Genomic DNA, 21,434 nt, shown 5'->3' with positions numbered 1-21,434 from the left:
CTGCTGAAGTGCATCCTGCCTGTCCTGCATGCTCTGAAACATCGAGAGCATCGTCTCGGATAAACGGGCCTGCTCGGCTGCCAGGTTGGCCAGAATCGTCGCAAGAGCAGGGTCCATAGCCGGAGGAGGAGCAGGGGCAGCACGAGAACTCCCAGCCTCATGATCATGTGAGCGTGGAGGCATAGGAGGCGGAGGCGGAGGAGGAACCCCAAAATCATCATCATCATCATCATCAGCTGCTGTACCCTGAGTGTCAAACTGTCGAAGAGCTGCATCCTCGGCCTGAGAGCCAAACACAGAAGCAGAAGCTAGCACAGGAATCTCAGGAGCAGGACGATAGGATCCAAAAACTAGGCGAGAGGCCTCAAGGGTGCTCTGAAATCGAGGGGGCTGAATCAGCTGCGCAAAGATGTGGCATAAGTAGTGAGCATAAGGCAACTGCCGACGAGCACGAATCCCATCCAGAACGGTATCCTCGATCTCACAAATCAGGAAGTCCACAACGTCAAACTCAGAGTGGGAGACCAGGGCACCAAGAAGCCAAAGCTGAATATGAGTGGTAGCCTCCCTGTATCCCTTCCTCGGCAGAAGAGTCCGTCTGATGAGCTCATATAAGTACTTCGCTGTTGTAGTAAAGTCTGTCGGTGAACGTCGCGACCCATCTGTGAAAGGCGGGCGGAACAGAGCCACGACGTGAGCTGTCCCTGGAGCCACACCGCCGTGAGGGCGACGAGGAGGGTCAGAAGAGCCGTAGCAGAGGCTGTGAAGACGAGTCGTCGACTCTGGGAATCCAAAGAGCTGACGGATCTGACTGGCAGTGATCGTGACATCCTCTCGCTCAAAGCGGAACCTCATCCAGTGATGATCCGGGTCAATCCAAACAGAGGCGTAGAAGACTCGGACCCACTCCTCAACATATCGGCCGCTGATAGTCAGAAGAGTCAGAAGGCCAGGCAAATAGGTGAGATGCGCCTCAGAGTCAGCATCGGCTGCAAGCAGAAAAGCTGGAAGATCCAAAAGGCGGTGCACTCGCAGAGCTATCTGAGCAGACATCTGAGCTCTGAAGAAAGACTCCTGAATCCGTGTGCTGAAAAGATCACCTGCTGCTGGGTCTCTCTGAGCTGGTACCCAAGACTCCACGGGTACGTACCTGAACCGATGTACCCGTGCCGCAGTAGCACGCTGAAGATCAAACAGACGAGGATCCGAAACCAGAGGACGGACCTCAGTCTCATCACGCTCCCGGAATCGAGGTGGAGGGACAGGAGGAGCTGAAGCTGGAGCGGGAGCAGGGGAAGCAGTGGAAGCTGGCGTAGAGGAGGTAGTGGGTATGGCTGTGGAGGTGGATGGAGCAATAGGAGTGACGGGAGCAGGCAGAGTGGGTGGCGGAGTGGAAGCGGAGGTGTGAGAGGAGGAGCGAGGCCGGGAGGTGAGACGATGAGCACGGAATGCAATCTGATCGGATGGAGTCTGCGGCTGATCTCCAAGTGCGGCCTGCGCAGTGGCTGCTGCAGCTGCTGCCGCTGCACGGGCTTCTCTGTCCGTACGCCGCTTCTTGCGGCCTTCTTGCTGCTCCAAATAGACAGTCTTGCCCTTGACCTGCCTAAAGGGGCGACGAGGATCCTCATCATCGCCACCCCCTGGCGCCGACGCATTCTTCGTGTGCGGCATCCTGAACTAATGTCTGCAAATAAGATAGAGAGACTAAGTAAAGAGCAAAAGTGACCGATAGATTTAGCAAAGAATGAGATGTCTACCTGGAAAGCTCACACGAGCGGTGACGATCCAGGCAGGACGGGAGACAGCACACGGTCAAACAAGATCACTGAAATGACAGAAGAGGTGAGCACGTATTAGTCACATAGTCATAAGCATATGAAATGTGAATAAATACATACACAGAGAGATATGGCACAGAAAACACGAGACGAGACGATCGAGAAGTCAAACGACGTGAAAATGACGTTTGAAGGATAATTAGTGCCATAGGAGGTTTGGAATTCGAATTGAGGCACGAAACGATATGGGAATGAGCCGATACTTCACGAATAGGTTTATATAGGTGAATATGAGTGAAGTGTGTGCTTGGTTTGAATTTAGGCGAAGAAAAAGGGATTTGGGCACACGGCTCGGAAACGATCGCTCAAATCGGGAAATTTGGTAAAATTTAAGCCTGGGATCTCGGATTGGCGTGAAATTTGGCAAGGATGTTGCTGGAAGTGTGGTGAAGGTGCCTGAAAAATTTGGGTTCAAATGGAGCAAGTTTGGCTGGTTTGGGCATTTCACCGAGCACGTGGCGTGCGGGGAATTAGGTTTTCGGTGAAATGGCTATTTGAGGTGGGAAAACCCTCCCGAAGGAGCTAGGATCCTGCAGGGATACATAATGAGGACAATTGAACACATTCCACGGTTGGGATTCACTTGATTTGACAAGAATTTGAAAGATGGACAGGGGGTGGAAACAGGGAGCCTAACTGCCTCAGACACCGAGAGGGAGAGAGACAGGGGAGGAAGAGGGGAGCCAGCTCACCGAGAGGGAGAGGACGAAGGCCAGGTCGCCGGAGGATCGCCGGAGACAGGGCAGATCGCGGGCGTTGGGGAAGAGTCGCCAGGAATCAGAGAGCAGAGGGAGCTGGCAGAGAAGTTGAGCCTCTGGCTCGGCTGCGGGCTGGAGGCCTTTTTTTAAAACGCGATATGGGCGCACCGGACAGTCTACAGTGCCTGTCCGGTGCACACCGGACAGCGCACAGTAGCTGTCCGGTGAACCACCGGACAGCGCACAGGAAAAATGATTTTTAGCGCGCGGCTGCCGGTGCACCGGACATTGCACAGTGCAGTGTCCGGTGCACACCGGACTGTCCGGTGAGCCCAGACAGAGGGAAGATTGGAAAATTTTGAATTTTTCTATCTAACTCCCAACCAAACCAAATCCCAACTTATAATCACACAAAATAACACTTGTTGGGACAGGTATTGGCACCCTCATATATTTTTCAAAATATTTCGCCATAGGCTAGATATTTTTTAGAGAAAATAGGCAAATGGTGAAATTTGCATTTTGGTTTGCAATAAGGGGTTTTCATGAGTGATTTGAGTTTTGAATACTCCCCCTAAGTGCAGTACCTCATGCATATTTCAAGAACCAATAATCGCATAAAAAGTAAGAATTTAAGTGCTAAAAGCTTAAAACTAAGACTTGTCAGGTTTGACCCGAGTTAAGCTTTTTCACTCGCTTTGTTGGCGGTTATCTCAACTAGGTTAGACAAGTCCTAGATGCAATACAAGGAATTTAAATATGCAATGCAAGTGACAACACCATTTGACATTTTACATAAAATTTCTGAGATCAAGAATATTTAGTTCATTCCTCAACATGCAAAAGCGGGTCATATCAAGTGGCTTAGTGAAAATATCCGCTAATTGATCTTCTGACCTCACTCCTTCTAAAATGATATCTCCTTTAGCAACATGATCTCTAAGGAAGTGATGACGGATATCAATGTGCTTGGTGCGAGAGTGTTGTACAGGATTATTAGCAATTTTAACAGCTTTCATTTGCTTGACTTGAAAGCCGAGGAAGTATGTTAGCTCACCAATCATTGACATCTCGAACTCCTTCGACATCAACTCACCAAATTCCTTGCAATGATAGTCATTTGTCGAGCCAAAGATTATATCATCAACATATACTTGACAAATGAAAATATCACTGTTATGTTTCTTTGTGAAGAGAGTTGTGTCGACGGTCCCGATCTTGAAGCCCTTTTCGATGAGGAAGTCGCGAAGACGCTCATACCAAGCCCTTGGAGCTTGCTTTAGCCCATAAAGCGCCTTGGACAACCTGTAAGCATGGTTAGGATATCTAGGGTCTTCAAATCCAGGCGGTTGCTCAACATATACAAGTTCATTTATGAAGCCATTTAAAAATGCACTTTTTACATCCATTTGATAAAGTTTTATATCATAGCATGATGCATATGCAAGTAGGATACGGATGGCTTCCAGTCGAGCAACCGGTGCAAAGGTCTCTCCAAAATCTAAGCCTTCAACTTGAGAGAATCCCTTTGCGACAAGTCTTGCCTTGTTTCTTACAATCACACCTTGATCATCTTGTTTGTTTCTGAACACCCACTTTGTTCCAATGATTCTTGCATCTTGTGGGGGCTTCTCCAGGGTCCAAACTTCGTTACGGGTGAAGTTGTTAAGTTCTTCATGCATGGCATTCACCCAGTCCGGATCCTGTAGCGCCTCATCTATACAAGTAGGCTCAACACAAGAAACAAAAGAGTGATGTTCAATAAAAGTAGCATGTCTATGTGATCGAGTAATAACCCCTTGAGAAGGACTCCCGATGATTTGGTTTTGAGGATGAGCTTGAAGTAGTGATGAGTTTCTCCTGTCAACCACTTGGGAAGAAGATCCTGGAGCATCAACATCTTCGGCTTGTACCCTTGCTTGTTCATGAGAGACAAATGTATCTTCATTTGCATGCCTCTCATCTTTTTCATCATCTTGTGGTACATTTGATGAAGAAGGTCTGTCAATGATTTGCACCTCTTCTTCATCTTCTTTTGGTTTGATAGCTCCAATAGGCATGTTCTTCATTGCTTCCCTAAGTGGCTCATCACCTACATCATCAAGATTTTCAAGTGCTCCTTGGGAGCCATTAGTCTCATCAAATTCCACATCATATGTTTCTTCTACCACGCCAGTGGCATGGTTGAATACTCGATATGCTTTGGACTTTAATGAATAACCCAAAAGAAAACCAATATCACAACGTCTTTGAAACTTCCCTAGGTGATGGTGTTTCTTGTAGATGTAGCATTTGCACCCAAATACCCGGAAGAAAGAGACGTCTGGCTTTTTCCCATTTAGCAGTTCATAAGGAGTTTTCGCAAGTAGCCGGTGAGGAAATAGCCTGTTTGATGCATAACAAGCAGTGTTGACAGCTTCGGCCCAAAACCTCTCCGGTGTGTTATACTCATCAATCATTGTTCTTGCAAGGGTGATCAAGGTCCTATTTTTCCTTTCAACAACTCCATTTTGTTGAGGTGTATATGTGGCCGATACTTCATGCTTGATCCCAATTTCATCACAGTACTCATGAATGTTGGTGTTGTCAAATTCTTTGCCATTGTCACTTCTAATCTTCTTAATCTTGCAATCAAATTCATTTTGTGCTTTCTTGGCAAACTTCTTAAATATAGATGCAACTTCAGATTTGTCATGGAGAAAGAACACCCAAGTGTATCTTGAGAAGTCATCAACAATCACTAGACAGTAGAGGTTGCCACCGGCACTGACATAATTTGTAGGTCCAAATAAATCCATATGAAGTAGTTCCAGTGGCCTTGATGTTGACATGAAAGCTTTAGTGGGATGTGTATTAGCAACTTGCTTTCCAGCTTGACATGCACTGCATGGCTTGTCTTTTTCAAACACCACATCCTTTAATCCTCTAACCATATCTTTCTTTAATACCTTCTTGAGTGTGCTCATTCCAACATGTGCAAGCCTCCTATGCCAAAGCCATCCAAGAGAAGCTTTGGTGAAGAGGCAAGTTCTTAAGTCTGCATCTTCTGAAGTGAAATCCACTAAGTAGAGGTTGTTGTATCTAAATTCCTTGAATACCATTGATTCATCATCCATTTTTGTTACAATAACCTCTGATGGAGTGAATAAGCATTGAAGTCCAAGTCACAGAGTTGTCCCACTGATAATAAATTGAAGCTCAAGGGTGCAACTAAGAGAACATTTGATATTGATAAGTCATTTGAGATTGCCACCTTGCCAAGTCCTTGCACTTTTCCTTTTGAGTTGTCTCCAAATGTGATTTTATCTTGACCATCAACATTCTCATCTAGTGAGGTGAACATCCGTGGGTTGCCTGTCATATGTTGTGTGCATCCACTGTCAATAACCCAATGGCTCCCACCGGTCTTGTAGTTCACCTACATTCACAGACAATTCAAGCTTGAGTTTTGAGGGCCCTATATTGCATAGGACCAGTGACTCTCTCAATTAAGGACTTTGCGACCCAGATTTGTCTAGGTCTACTCTTATTTGGTGGACCTAGGAATGTAACCTTAATCTTTCCATTTGCAACCTTTCTTAGAACATAGTGAGCATTGAAGGCAAATGGTCTTGAGTGCTTAGGCAAGGGAGTTGGTGGTTTAGCTTTGCAGTTGTGGGCAAAATGACCTTCATTTCCACACTCAAAGCATTTGATAGGCTTGTGAGTCTGCTTTGGCTTGTATTGAGTGATAGCTTTCTTTTGCACAAAAGCATTGTATCCAATACCACTCTTGTTATTTTTCATAACAGTGTTCATAAGCAGCTCATTTTGGAGGTATTGACCCTTGTTGAACTTTTGCACACTTGTTGCAAGATGTTCATTTTCACTTTTTAGTTTCTTGACCTCATTCTTAAGCCTTTGATTATCCACTGCCAACTCGTTGTTGAAATCATTGTTCTCAATAGCAACTTTTCCTCTAGTAGTTGCATCAGTCAAGTAATTCTTCAATTTTTGGTTGTCTAAAGTCAGGACTTCAACTTTTTCAGTCAATTCAGCATGTAGACTAGTTTGCTCTTCTTGAATCAAATCATCACATGAGGTTGCTACATCAAGCTTAACAACAGGGTTAATAGCCTCATGTGTTTTGCAAGATAAAAGTTCATTTTCAACAAGAAGATTGTCATAATCAAATTTAATTTGAGTATAGTCTTCCTTGATCTTTACTAGTCTATTTTGCAACTCCCTATTAGCTTCATTTAATTTGTCATATTTTTCCTTAGCATCTTTTAGGGAGTTTGTGAGCTCATTTACAGTTGATGACATAGTTTTATTTTCTTCTTTTATTTCATCACTAGCCTTTATAACTATGTCATACTTGGCATTTAAAGATTCATTTTCATTTTTCAACCTATCACATTTAGCTTTTGACTTTCTAATGATTTGAGTATATTCTTTAAGTAAGTCAGCTAACTCATCATATGAAGGTGAAGCAAATTCTTCATCACTATCACTATCACTATCATCATCAATATTAATATCATTTTGTACCTTTCGTTCACCCCTAGCCATGAGACATAGGTGAGAAGTGGATGATGGCGATGATGGTGGTGAAGAGAAGTCCCCGGCGATGGCCGCAACTTTTTCATCATTCTCTTCTTCACTTGAAGAAGACCCACTTGATGATTCGATGTCGGTGAGCCAGTCGCCAACAATATATGCCTTTCCATTCTTCTTCTTGTGAAACCTCTTTTGCTTTCCATCCTTCCTCTTGAAGAATTTCTTTTCCTTCTTTTCATCATCGCTGTCATCTTCCTTCTTGCCCTTGAACTTGTTCTTCTTGGGCTTGTTGCATTGATGAGCAAGATGACCAAGCTCACCACAGTTGTAGCAGTCCATCTCAGAAATGGGCTTTCTTTTGTTGGAAAAGAACTTCTTCTTTCTTGAATCAAATTTGATGCCTTCTCTATTTAGCTTCTTCAACATCTTGGTGGTCTTCCTTACCATCAAGGCAATGTTTGCATCAAGGTCATCATCACTTGAGGACTCTTCCTCAACTTGTATTTTTGCTTTTCCTTTTCTTTCATGATTTGCTTTGAGAGCCAAATCCTTTCTTTTGGAAGATGATTCTTCTTTGTCGTTGATGTGCATGTACATTTCATGGGCATTGATCTTTCCCAAAATTTGTGTAGGTGTGGTAACTGAAAGATCCATTTGATGTAGCACAGTGACAATGTGTCCATATTTGTCTATTGGGAGGACACTGAGAATCTTCCTCACAACATCCGGTTGTGAGATTTGAGTAAGCCCCAATCCATTGACTTCCTCTACAAGAATATTAAGTCGTGAGTACATAGCGTTTGCATTTTCATTAGTAAGCATTTCAAAAGAATTTAACTTTCGCATGGCTATGTGATATCTTTCCTCACGTTCACTTCTAGTTCCTTCGTGTAGAGCACAAATGTCCATCCACAAATCATGAGCATTTTTATGATTCCGTACTCTATTGAACACATCTTTGCAAAGGCCTCTAAAAATGGTGTTTTTGGCCTTCGCATTCCATTTCTCATAATTGAACTCATCACCTACAAGATTTGTGGGATCTCTAGGTTGGGGAAACCCTTGTGTGGCGGCTTTATAGACACCAATGTCTATAGCCTCTAAGTATGCTTCCATACGAATTTTCCAATAAGGAAAATCGTCACCATCAAAAACGGGAGGAGGTCCATCCCCACCGGACATCGTAACTCTAGCGGTTAAGCTAATCTATGAGCAACAAGGCTCTAATACCAATTGAAAGGATCACGATGCCCAAGAGGGGGGTGAATTGGGCTTTTCTAAAAATCGACACTAATTAAAACCTAAGCAAGAGCTAAACAAGAGCCCAACTTCACCCCAACAACTAGCACTAAGAATATAATACTAGAAATGTAACAAAGCTAAGATCATACTTCAAATACTTGCTAAACAAATACACAATGTAAAGTGCTTGAATTAAGTGCGGAATGTAAAGCAAAGTTTAGAAGACTACTCCAATTTTTCCCGAGGTATCGAAGAGTCGGCACTCTCCACTAGTCCTCGTTGGAGCACCCGCGCAAGGGTATCGCTCCCCCTTGGTCCTTGCAAGAACCAAGTGCTCACTACGAGATGATCCTTTGCCACTCCGGCGCGGTGGATCCCTCGAGACCGCTTACAAACATGAGTCGGGTCACCAACAAGATCTTCACGGTGATCACCGAGCTCCCAACGCCACCAAGCCGTCTAGGTGATGCCGATCACCAAGAGTAACAAGCCATAGACTTTCGCTTGACCAAGAGAAGCCTAATGCAAGTGGTGTGTGCTCTAGGTGGCTCTCACTAGCGCTAATGAGGAACAAGCGCGGATTATGATTCTCTAATCTCCTCACTAGGCTTTTGGTGCTTGCAATGCTCTAGCAATGTGCTGGAATAAATGTGGAGTGCAAGACATTGAATATGGTGGGTGGAGGGGGTATAAATAGCCCTCACCCACCAACTAGCCGTTACAGGCAATTTACTGCGCGATGGCGCACCGGACAGTCTGGTGCGCCACCGGTGCGCCAACGGTCGTTTCCAACGGCTAGTTCTGACAGAGAGCCGTTGGACTCATGGCGCACCGGACAGTGAACAGTCCACTGTCCGGTGCACACCGGACAGTCCGGTGCGGTGTCCGGTGCACCACTAAAATTCAATTCTCAAAGCTGCGCTCTCGGGTTTCTGCGAAGGGGAAAGACTCTGCCGTGGACCAGCCTGGCCCCACCTGGCAGAGGGTGCACCGGACAGTCCGGTGCACACCGGACAGTCCGGTGCCCCAAAGCCAGAAACACTAACTCTTGATTTTCAGCTGATTTTCAAATCGGTTTTCGCTCTAACTTGTGTGTGAGTTCTAGAGTGACACCTAGCACTGTATATGAGTGTGATTGTGCACCAACACTACACTAGAACTCTCTTGGTCAAACTACTCATCGACAACCCCTCTTTATAGTACGGCTAAAAGAGAATAAAAGACCTAACTAAATCGCGAGTGTCCACATCTCCTTGACACTCGGACTCCGTAGACCTTCACCTTTTGTTCCGTCGTTTTAGCCGTCGCTTCGAGTTCTTATCTCCGGGATTGTTTTCTCCGTTGTAGTACTTCTACCTGTCATGCGACCTAACTTACCATTTGTCTCTGCAAAACACACGTTAGTCACATATAATATTACGTTGTCATTAATCACTAAAACCAACCAGGGGCCTAGATGCTTTCACTCACGATTGTGATCAATATAAGCATTCGCTCCCCCTGACGATGACATCCGTCAAAGTCGTTATCCCTCATAACTCAAGCATATTCTTCAAGATATATGTCTCATTGTTCATCTGGAATAACGAGAATGAATGAGGTTGGGTGCTATCATTTTCTATCTTATACCACAATTTATACATAGTTGTGCAAATCAAATAACATGTCCTTCAATAGGACTTAGGGGATAATATAGTTGCAATAGTACATATTCTAAATATGACACATCGCTCCAGACGTTCATCCATCACAACTTCTATGATGGTGTAACAAAAGTCCATCAAAGATCGTAATTCATCAGGGATTTTTCATCGATCAAATACATCGTTATAGTCTGTCATTCTGGCACAATGGGGATATTTTTGCCAGTAACACCTAAACCTTATAGGTTTCTGCCATCAGGGCTTTAGAGGATACCGTAATTCCACATCTAGTGGAAATTACCATGAGTATAACTCATGGAATGCACATGTGCTTATTCGGTGAACTTCAAGTCCTCTGATACCTCATCTTATTCCTTTTCGGGTCTGTATGGGTCTTTATCCCTTTATAGGGATTATCAAACTTTGGTGTTCAACACAGACTTTGTTTCTTCTGGATAGGTTCTATCTGGGAACGATAGTCTCAACTACGAGATATTCTCCCTATATAGGAGAGTGATCATTCATCAGGAATGTATTATTCGGTATGAGATTTATATGTTGTATATTTATAATTCAAATATGAGTCCTCCTAGGATCTCATGACGGATCTTCATAATCCTATTAACTGCATATTTTAATTCATGCCATTTGTCAGATATATTACATAGCGGAACAGTGTTTATTCAACACATACGTGGGATGGGTCTCTCACAAGACCACTTGAACCATCGCATTCACCACACATTATTTCAATAGTGTCCATAAATGTCCGAACTTCAAGCTCGCGACTTTCATTTTGCGATTATTGGTTCAGCCTTGATTGCATTTATCAATGACCCGATAAGAGAGCTTCAAGCACTCATGCCTAGGACTTTGTTTTGGATCCATTTGCAATCTAGAGCGGCAAGATAGGTGTCGACATATTTGTCTCCCACATTTAATAATGATCTCCGTCATTTCCCAAAACGAAAGATTCATTGTTCCGTATTCCCAGCACAATGATATGGCGCGCATTGCTAGGAATTTCATCGTTAAGATGAACCTCTTCGTGATGCAAATCACCACCAGGGCGAGTTCATCGAAGGAAAGTTATTACAGACCACGTGAATCTGCAATCAGAACATATGCTTTGACTAAGGCCAATGGATCATATTCGCAGGCGTCCCCGAGAATAGATCAAATGCCAATAAGTCAAATGTGGATATTATATTAATCCCGGGTATATCCACATCTACATCAGGTAGAAGCATTCAGACCAATATGGTTACTCCTCAACGATTTCTGGCACACTCCATATACACAGGAGTACACACCGAACGACAGGTTCAGTTTGGCTTTTGTGCGTTTAATAGAATATTGAGGCATTACACTATATGGGCATTCCTCCCCCTAATGCCGAGATGTTCTAAAAGCATACAGATAAAATCCCCAACCACAATCATCCAGTTGTGGCCAATGTATGCTATTGTGGTGATTTATTTGGGAAATCTTACGCACATTACAGATAGGGGTTTTATGCAGTGAGCTTTGGACTTAAATTAATGTAGTGGCATGAATACTACATATTTGTCCTTCAACATGAAGGGTTAGTCTCAACATCCAGCGAGACACGCAACAACAAGTTGCTTCATGGTTACAATTCTGCAAACTTATTGTTATTATTACCAAATGCACAGTCAATCATTAAGATTTAGACTAATATGCACAACACTATTTTATTCATAAGGATCCTTCGGGGGCTCATGCATATTATTCGTCGTTTTGAGCCATTAGTTGACTTCAGATCAACAAGTAAAATGACCATCAGGGTCTAGCGCTCACAAGGACATTCACTGGTTGTATTGTGCTTTGAGGCACATAGGAAAAATGTGTGTGCTTATATTGGTAGTAAAGTGCACGGCATCAGGCCAATGCTGCCAAGCAAAGATTTTTATATGCAGAGATGTATAGTCCAGCTCATTTTATTAGTGCCCATGGTTTACCCAATTACTCATACCGTTCTGAAATTGGGTATCGATTTATGCAACATTTTTAGGTATTATAATTTTGAGAGAGAATTTATAACAATAGTTAATTATTTGTGGTGTTGCCAGCAGGGCAAACATTTCTCCTCATATTATATACCAAATTGTTCTATATAGCATTATTTCGATCTCTTCATTGTTCAGCAAAAAGAGAAGCTTTGGAATAGAACAGACAAGGCCAAGAATTCATTTTATCTGGGAAAATCACCATATAACTAGCTTTTGATGAAGCAAATGATGATAACTGCTTGGCAAGAACGAAACAATACTGGTATCCGCCTAGGATCCATCTTCAACACCAGATAGTACTGCTCTCGTACGAAGAAATCATCAGGAGTAGAGAGGATACAACAGTTCTCTACAAGATCTTCATATTTCTATCACAAATTATCATCACTAGTAGTCTAGTGGTCAAGACATATGGCTCTTCTGGTTCCGAGGACCAAGAATATGTTAATGTATAATTTAGCTACAAGCTTTGTGGTGATGTGGGATTTCATAGTTATTTGTCTACTCTTCTCACTTCTGGTAGATCAGAGGTAGATAATAGTAAGCATGCCAAAGGGTGGAATTCAGTGTAGTTCAGCTACATAAACCCCAGGTATGTGTCCATTCAGGACCGACCTTTACCATTTAGTTTACAGTGTATACCAAACTTGTCAAAGGACTATCCCGAGTCAATTCAGTGAATATAAGTATTTACAATTCCAAGAGATGTATGTGACACAAGCATAGAGGTCCTAGATAGAACGAGTAAAGTGGTTCGACGGGAACACACTATGGTTTTCACACCAACATAGTGAAAATTTTCTCAGAATAACCTCTCGGTATACTCGCAACTTCGTGTTGCTGGCGATTACATGTCCTTTTATCTCATGTTTGCTTCATGTCATTCAGCGACAAAGAGAGCAATGTGCTAACATCTGGTTGAGCAATGTATGACTGAGATTTCTGGTCTTAAATTATTTGGTAAGGTCTTTTTGCTTAATAATAGAATCCCAATTTGTGATGCCTTATATGTCAAAAAGGCTTTCATGCATTATATTGTATTTCTTCGGGTTACTCCGGGTAAAACTTTATGCATGAGATGAGAGCAGAGAATTAACTTATTTGTGTTTCATATTTCAATTTAATTTAATTTCCCAGATTATTCAAGCACTATAGAGCTTGATATAGCTGTTATGGCCACTTGGCAATATATAAATATATGATGCCACACAACACAATCAAATAAAATATAGAGCTAAACAAAATTGCTTATGAAGGTTGCGCTATGATGTGGCTTCAGAGGCTTGAACAACCCACCACAATCCACACGAGTACAAGCTCTAGCGTCTGATGTCAACGTGTGTGCAGCCATCAGGGCTACGACAACACATCCAGTCTTCGTAATAAGCAAACAGACACAACTGTGCTTGTTAGTTGGGGTACATGATAAGTACGCGCAACAGACACAACAAACGCAATTGTGACTCAATAGTTGCGACACACATGCAATGCCTTCAGGGCCCTCGAAAAATGTGTGACTCGGCGATGGCGGTCCGACTCAACGGGAGCGATCCGACTAAGCGAGAGCACGACATAGCAATCACATGACGCAGCCAAGTTCGAACGACACAAATACTGCATCGTGTTGCCAGGGCGCAGTCAATATTCAGCTAATGTCATAACTCAGCCGATTACCAACGCAACCTGATCAACGTGTCCGAGTACCCCATTATACAATTTAATCGCTCGACGTGAGTCCGAAGGCTCAACACATAGCAAATATTTAGAGCGATTTGAGTATACACAATATAACATTCACATGCATTTTAATAAATTTCCGCTAAGTATTTACTACGGGAAATAAAAGCAGAAAAAATACTAGAATTAATGCATGAACATGTGAGGTGTAAAAGATATTTTCCTCATATTTAAGCATGCATAATTATTTGCGACAGGAAATAATTAATTAAGGTAGAGATGACTACATTAAAAAGCATGCATACAACATAAACTTGTACAAATTCGGTAAAAGTTATTCATATAAAATATGGGAAAAATTGTATGAAAATGGGAGTTATTTTTTTAGGGTTGTCACCACAAGTGCACACCTCCCACTTTGACTGGGCAACTTTTTCTAAAAAAAATCAGCCGACATTCATGGACAGCTACAACCACCAAGCAATGATATTTTGAATTTGGATAAGGGAGGCAATCAAGGACGCAGCTTGTTGGCCATCGTGGTGCCTTCATGCGGCCATGCGGGGGCTGCACAAGTATAGTTGGAGAAGCTGCCGAGTGAACTGCGAGATTCGCTTGCGCCACCGAGCTGGCATGCGTCCACGACTACCGACATGCAAACAAGCGGTATAAAAGTCTAAATTTAGCATTTTAGGCACATCAACTGAAAACCGCTTTGACCGGGTATAAAAGTCTATGCATGGCGATCTGTTTTTTTTTGCAGGGTGCAAACCGGGTCCGTCGGACGCAACAAGTCCTTCCTTCACGCATACTCATGCAGACTTCTGGTACGAGCGTGCAGTACTTGTTCGACCGGATGATCACCCATAAACAGTACATCCAATCTACTTAGAAAGACATATCGTGTGACTGCGTAGAAAGGAAATCGAAGGCTATCGCGTAGGATAGTTCGGCAAGACCGGGAGACCTGCCGGCTTGACGGAGATTCGGTGCAGATCGAATCCATAGCAACGTCGAGGTAGAGCGTGCTGATAACGTGTTGAGAACTACGTTACCACGGATCACCAGATCCGCTCTCTTTCCTCCCGTCAGCAGTAGAGACGCAAGAACATGTAGAGAACTCGTCTCCCTTCCCATAAGCACGACAGAGGAAACACACGAGACACATGATATAGGGTTGGGCCTCTGGCCTCTTTCTGATCTCCTTTTTATATGAGGGGTACAGGTTCTATATATAGAGACGCGATAGCCCTCAGGGCTATATTCGGTATTTGCCCACATAACTCTTCATTAGGGTTTCTCAACAGGATAAACGTTTGATAGACCGACCGCATCTTAAAATCTAAACAAATTTCAGCCGACTGAAGAAAAGTGAAAAAACTAATCCTGGAAATAGAACAGGAGACCTTCCTCTAATTGCGCCGGTGGGGAAGCGATCGCACGGTACATTTTTAGTACTGCCCGATAGACGTTGACTGTGGTAGAGAGAGAGATTTTGTTACGTAGTGTGTATATCTATACTACTTATTAAGAAGGTAAGAGTAGTCTGCCGTTCTGCCCTCCCGCGTTCTGCCGTTCTGCCCTCCCCCGTTCCGCGCGCAGAAAAAAAAAATCAAATCGTGGCTAATGAGGGATCGAACCTTAGATCTATTGAACAGAATGCCTAGCCTTCCACCCTCTAGCCAACATGACTCATGTTGGATTGTGTACAACTTCAACTAAGACGTCTTTTGTGTTTAACCCGCCGTCCATTCTGTATGCTCGCTGAGTCTAAAAAAACATTTATAGCTTGGCCCCTGATCTTTTTGGAATTTGGGACGCAGTCTAGAAAATAAAGAAAATAGGGAAAAGGAGTTTAGAAATTGATTTTTAGTTTAAAAATAATTGCAGAAACTCATTTAATTCATGGAAATTTCATATTAAATCCAAATGAGTTCATTCCAATTTCTATAATTCTATAATATTATTTTTTATCACATAATACCTCTGTTTTGTCATGAAAACAACAATAAAATTGATTTCCTAATTAATCCTATATCAAATACATAGAAGCTTTGGAAATTCGTAACTTCCCCATTTTAATTCCAAATTGAACCGTTCCAGTTGTGTCAGTCTCGTATAAATATTTAAGACGCAGTAACAACATTGATTATACCATGTTTCATACTTTTATAATTAGACATTTATTTATCCTATGTTAATTGGGTTAATCTATGTCTATTGGATTAATTTATTTAATATATTAATATAGTATTCTAACTTTATGGTTATACGATGTTTGACCATTAGTCTTGCAAACACACACACTTACCTTTTTCTTTAAGCAAAAGTGTATGGTGGTACGTGTCCGATGACTAACGATGTACGAGGGAATTTCTTCCGGTATGTGTGAAACGTGCTCTCCAATAATGAGATCATGCAAATCGTGACATATATCGAAGTCTACATTATACTGATGGTTGTAATGTAGTGGTGAAACAGATAGATTATAAATAACAAAATTTATGTATGGTCAGAATCACAAATTGATTATGAAACATTTTCTCATAACGGTATAACACATATTTTGTATATAAGTTATCGTAGTATACTGGTATTATATATTCCCATTGCAACGCACGTGCATTCAGTTGTGATTGATATAGGCATATAGAAACAGTAATCTCTACTAACTATTAAGAACTTACTGTAGACTGCCCCCGCCTCCCTACGCCCGCCCACCCGCACGCCGCAAACCTACAAACCCCGCCGCGACCAAGGCGGACTGTCCTCCCGCCCGCACACCACAAGCCCGCAAATCCCGCCGCGACCATGGCGAACCGCCCTCCCGCCCGCCCGCACGCCGCAATCGCCCGACGCATGCCGCACGCCCACCTAGCGCGACCCGTGGAACCCTGCAGCCGCCCCCGAACCAGCCCAAAGCGAGACCGGAGGGGCATGAGCGCCACCGCCTTGATCCCGCCCGCTCCTCCCCAGATCTCCTCGCCATTGTTGCCGCCATGCCCGGATTCGCGCCCTGCTTGCCCAGATCCGACCGCGACTTTGATTTCCCAACCGACGCAGGAGCGGTGGGTCTGACCGGCCGCGACCCGTCTTCTCATGGGCGCTTGCTGGTGTGGTTTGCTGATCAAAATGGGGATGGTGGCGGGCTCGCACAACCGCAACGAGTTCGTCATGATCCGCCATGACGGTGATGCACCGGGCCCGGTACATCCAGCCATTCCAGTGCCGCCTGCGCTGCGTGCTTCAGATTCAGTTTCTAGCGGCTCATGTCGTGCGCGCGCGTCTGTCGCTGGATCTGGGCTGAGGTGTTAGTCTTTAGTCTAACGCTTGGGGTTCGCCCCTCAAATGCGGTCGCTTCTGCGTGTCTCTGCTCTTAGATTTTGCCTGTCCATTTCAGCGATGCTTCCGTTGCGCCGTGTAAGTCACCAGATCAGACATGTCCTCCTAGCAATTTCTGAACTGTTCATGCTCGGTCCAATTCTTCGAACAGTTGCCAAATCGGCAATAGGTAATGATATACTGTTCATGTTTCGTTGTCTTGGAGATCCAGTGAAATGGAGCCTCAGATTGTTTAGATCCCTGGGTTTACCCATGCCTCAACAATTCCTTGTCATAATTACCATGGACCGACGGTGAATTAGATCCTTCTTTGCCCTGCTGTAGCGTGCCTTTGTTTATGACTACTACACCATTGAATTAGTTCATCTTATGTAAATTCGAAATTACCTTCCTGGCATTTTGATCTTAGCCTCGACTTCAAGACTAATAGACACTTGATCGCAAGTTGATTTTACAGTCTGTTGCTCACCAGTAAAGTGCATGAGTCACTGAGGTGTCCTCTAATGCTGAATTTCTGATTGCATGTGTGCTGACTTTGTCGTTATCTCGCTAATGCAGGCTAAGCCCACAAAGAGTGCGAATGGGCAGGTCTGCCAGATTTGTGGTGACTCTATAGGTGTTTCAGCCACTGTCGATGTCTTTGTTGCCTGCAATGAGTGTGCCTTCCCTGTCTGCCGCCCATGCTATGAGTATGGCAACGCACGAGCACCTGACTATGTTTGGTTAATGCATGTATGATTTCTGTTGACGAGTGTTTCAAACAACAGCTGTAGGTTTGGGGCAGTCAACTTGTGTAGGCATTGGTGGTGACCCGTTCAATATCACATATACACATTTTGAGATTAAGGCCTCATATTTTAAGCAAAAGCCTTCCTTTTTTAAATCTATTATGAAATATCTTGTCATGGATTTTGTACTTTGCTCTGTGGAATTAATCCCTTGTCTGACATTATCTGGTACTTGAATACTTAAAGTGTATTTTTTTATTCCAAATGCTACATACATATGTTTTTCAGTCAACACAACTCCATCTCATTTGTAGTTTTCTTAGTGTTCAATACTATTTGGATTCTATTAAGTCAGAAATAGCAAAGATAACATAGAAAGGTGGACTTCCAAATGCAGAAGCAATTGGAAAACTGTACATCTTATGCAACTTGATCGAACTATTATATTTTAGATCTTTTGTTTAGCATTTTTTAATCCACATGTATTTCTCTATCGTATAAAACTCTATATTGATTCTTTAAAATAATTTATATGAATTTGATAATGTTTGTCACAACTCACACGAATTCTGTATACCATAATGAATTGATGGTTGAGATACTATGCACGAGGCATGCAAATTAACAAGACTCATACAAGCGTCGAACAGTGTGCTGATGATGATCAGATACACAAGGGCAGCACATGATCAGGTCTTAACATGTTTGGCTTCCGAACAGGCTTTTCTCCAGATCCCCAAGGAAGAAGAAGATCCGGTCAGATATATGTCGATGGTCATCCCAACGTACATAAACTATCAATGGTATTATATGTTCCCGTTGCAACGCACGGGCACACAACTAGTGATTTGATAAGTATAGAAAAGAGTTTTTGGGTTTGGACGGTCCTCATCCTTGGAATCATTTGTTCCGGTTTGGTGTTGGATGGAACCGTCATCCACATCAATGGACTAACTAGTATCGTCGCCGTGCCTGCCAGCTTAAGACCCGACCCAATTATTATGGATGATTAATCCCGTGCTCATCGATCACGTAGAACACTGATGAGAGTGAGAGTTCCCTCTTCCAATGGAAGTAGCAGGGAGATGCCAGCTGCGGCAGCTCGTCTCATCCAAGGCTCCATCCGCTCTCGGTCCACGGTCAACGCTGCCTCGGCGCCTAGCCACCTTCGCAGCGGCGTCGTCCTGCTCCTGCTCCTGTCCCTTGCGCGATGGCAACCGCCGCGCGCACGGCGTCAGGGCCTCCGAGTCCACCGACACCGACGCGCCTGCGTTCGGGCCACCACGACCACGACGGCCGCCGCGGTTCCTGTGCCTGCACGGGTTCCGCACCAGCGGGGAGATCATGCGGCGCCAGGTGGTGGGCAGGTGGGCGCCCGAGGTGACCGCGCGCCTGGACCTCGTCTTCGCGGACGGGCCGTTCCCGGCCGAGGGCGCGTCCCCCGTGGCCGGCGCCTTCGACCCGCCCTACTACGAGTGGTGCCAGTTCGTCGGCGAGGTCTGTTCCGTGCACCTCCCTCGCGTCGGTCGAGTCGACCAGCAAGTAGCAACACCGCGGCCGGCTGCTGAGCTGAGCGCTGACAAATCTCCTCCCCCCCGCTGCTTCGGGTCTCGGGCAGGATTTCCTCAGCTGCAGGAACTTGGATAGGTGCTTCTCCTACCTCGAGGAGCTGATGGCTAGAGAAGGGCCGTTCGACGGGCTGCTGGGCTTCTCCCAGGGCGCCGGCCTGTCTGCCGTGCTTGCAGGGCTCCAGGAGCAGGTAACTGTTGCCTCTCACGAACTGGATGGATGCTATACGGCCGCGACTTGACACACTGCTTTACGTTTTCCGGCAGGGGCTGGCCCTCACTGGGGTTGCTCAGGTGAAGTGCGTGATAGTTATAGCGGGGGCCAAGATCAGGGCGCCGGCGGCGGTCGCGAGGGCGTTTGACACCAAGATTACCTGCCCATCGCTTCATTTCATTGGTACGTTTGCATTCTTTTTCGTACTGTTTTTACATGGATCACAAACCTGCTTGTTCTTGGGTGTCCTTCGTGCATTTTCGTGGTCTCTAGCTCTACTCTCTAGCGCTGTTAAATTGAGATAAACTCTTTAAACCATGTTCGGTTTACTACTTAATTTTAAATGGAAATAGATCTAATCCTTTTAATCCACTTTTAACCGAACAAGGACTAAGTCAAAACCGAAACTGGCTGTGAACGCAGGCCTGAACTTTTTGGCCAGTTTCTGCAGCAATGTCTGAACCGTTTAATGCAAGATTCATCACTTCTCATGTATCCATGTGTTCCAAGAATACCCTCTTTCTGACACACGGGATAAACGTGTGCAGGTGAAGAGGACTTTGTGAAGGTTCACAGCGAAGAGCTTGTCCGAGCATTTGCGGACCCACTTGTCATACGTCATCCCCGAGGCCACACTGTTCCTAAGCTTGGTGAGATCAGATTGCTATCTCCTAGCACCTTCTAAGGATTTCCACAAATTCAGAATAAACAGCCACAGCATCGAGGCGTCGGCGGTGAATGATTAAGCTTTGTTCATAAGCCTAGATGGCTTTTTCTTATTGTTTTGCTTTCTGCTAAATCTCTGTGTGGTCTGTGCTTGTACTCGCAGACGAGAAGGGTCTCCAAACTATGCTCACTTACCTTGACAAGATTGAGAGGGAGATATGGGAGCATTCGTCAACTGATGCTGAGATCGTGGGCTCAAATTAAACATTCTGCAGTTATGAAAAATTCACGAATTTACAGTATATGCTCAACAATATAAAAGGTTAATGGGAGTTTCAGTTCTATTTCTCAATTTCCCATCGCTGGGAACTTTTGCTACTTCGACTCCGTATCATCAACTAACCATCTTGTTTCGTTGATCTTTGAAATGAACCAAAATCATTGTTAATTAGGATGCCTCGTTTATTTGCGCAAGCATAGAAGAATATGTGTGCATTCGGTGTTTAGACTATCTTTAACAGTTTATTCATCGTCATATCCATATTCAAACTTCACCCTACAAGCTATAGTGTAAAAACAGTGTTTAGAACGTAGGTACCTAATGATGTGTGTACGTACCTAATGATGTGTGAGCGTGATATGTGTGGCTAGCGTTGAGTGCGTGTTTTCCTTTTAACCGAGAAGGCGAGAACATGAAAGAACACAATGCCGCTGCTACTGCTAAGTCTTCTGCAGATGTTCTATCTTATTCTACATTTCAAACTTCTCTCTACAAATAGTGTTAAACAGTTTCACGTCCTCTATTTTACATACTACTAGAGACAGTCTAAGACAGGCTCGGTGGAATTTCATTTCTTAGTTTTAAATATTAATGTGTTATAAACAGTGTAGATAAGTTGTTTTTATTTCTATAAAACCCATTTGTTTATAAATTTTTTATTATATTCTTTTCTCGATTTTATATTATGTCAACTTATTTAGTGTTATGTAACTCTAGGTAAACTCTTATTAAAACCGTTCTCACAAAAACCATGGCAAACGCAGCCAACTTGTCCATTGAAAACTAGGCAATTGACTGTGTGTTGCTATAGTTTAGGGGGTGTTTGGGAGTGAAGTTTTTTCACAGTTTTGGAAGAATACTGCAGTATTCTCAAATACTGCAGTATTATATACAGAATGGTGTTTGGCAAGCTGACTAAAATATCTGTTTTCAAAACTGAAGTATTGCAAATACTATAGTTGTTTT

At 43.8% G+C, this 21,434-nt stretch overlaps 1 protein-coding gene across 1 annotated transcript; it reads left to right on the top strand.

Annotated features, from left to right (window-relative positions):
- The first annotated feature begins 18,630 nt into the window (after positions 1-18,630).
- LOC103646379 (esterase OVCA2) lies at positions 18,631-20,605 on the top strand. The gene is made up of 5 exons (XM_008671111.3): positions 18,631-19,237; positions 19,359-19,499; positions 19,576-19,705; positions 20,071-20,172; positions 20,352-20,605. The coding sequence occupies exons 1-5, from the start codon at positions 18,809-18,811 to the stop codon at positions 20,450-20,452; spliced, it is 903 nt and encodes a 300-aa protein (XP_008669333.1). The 5' UTR covers positions 18,631-18,808; the 3' UTR covers positions 20,453-20,605.
- Positions 20,606-21,434: the final 829 nt, after the last annotated feature.

Source organism: Zea mays, chromosome 2, assembly GCF_902167145.1.
Source record: "Zea mays cultivar B73 chromosome 2, Zm-B73-REFERENCE-NAM-5.0, whole genome shotgun sequence".
Classification (NCBI taxonomy): Eukaryota; Viridiplantae; Streptophyta; class Magnoliopsida; order Poales; family Poaceae; genus Zea; species Zea mays.
The sequence above is the reverse complement of the archived record's forward strand: the minus strand, read 5'-3'. Positions and strand labels throughout refer to the sequence as shown.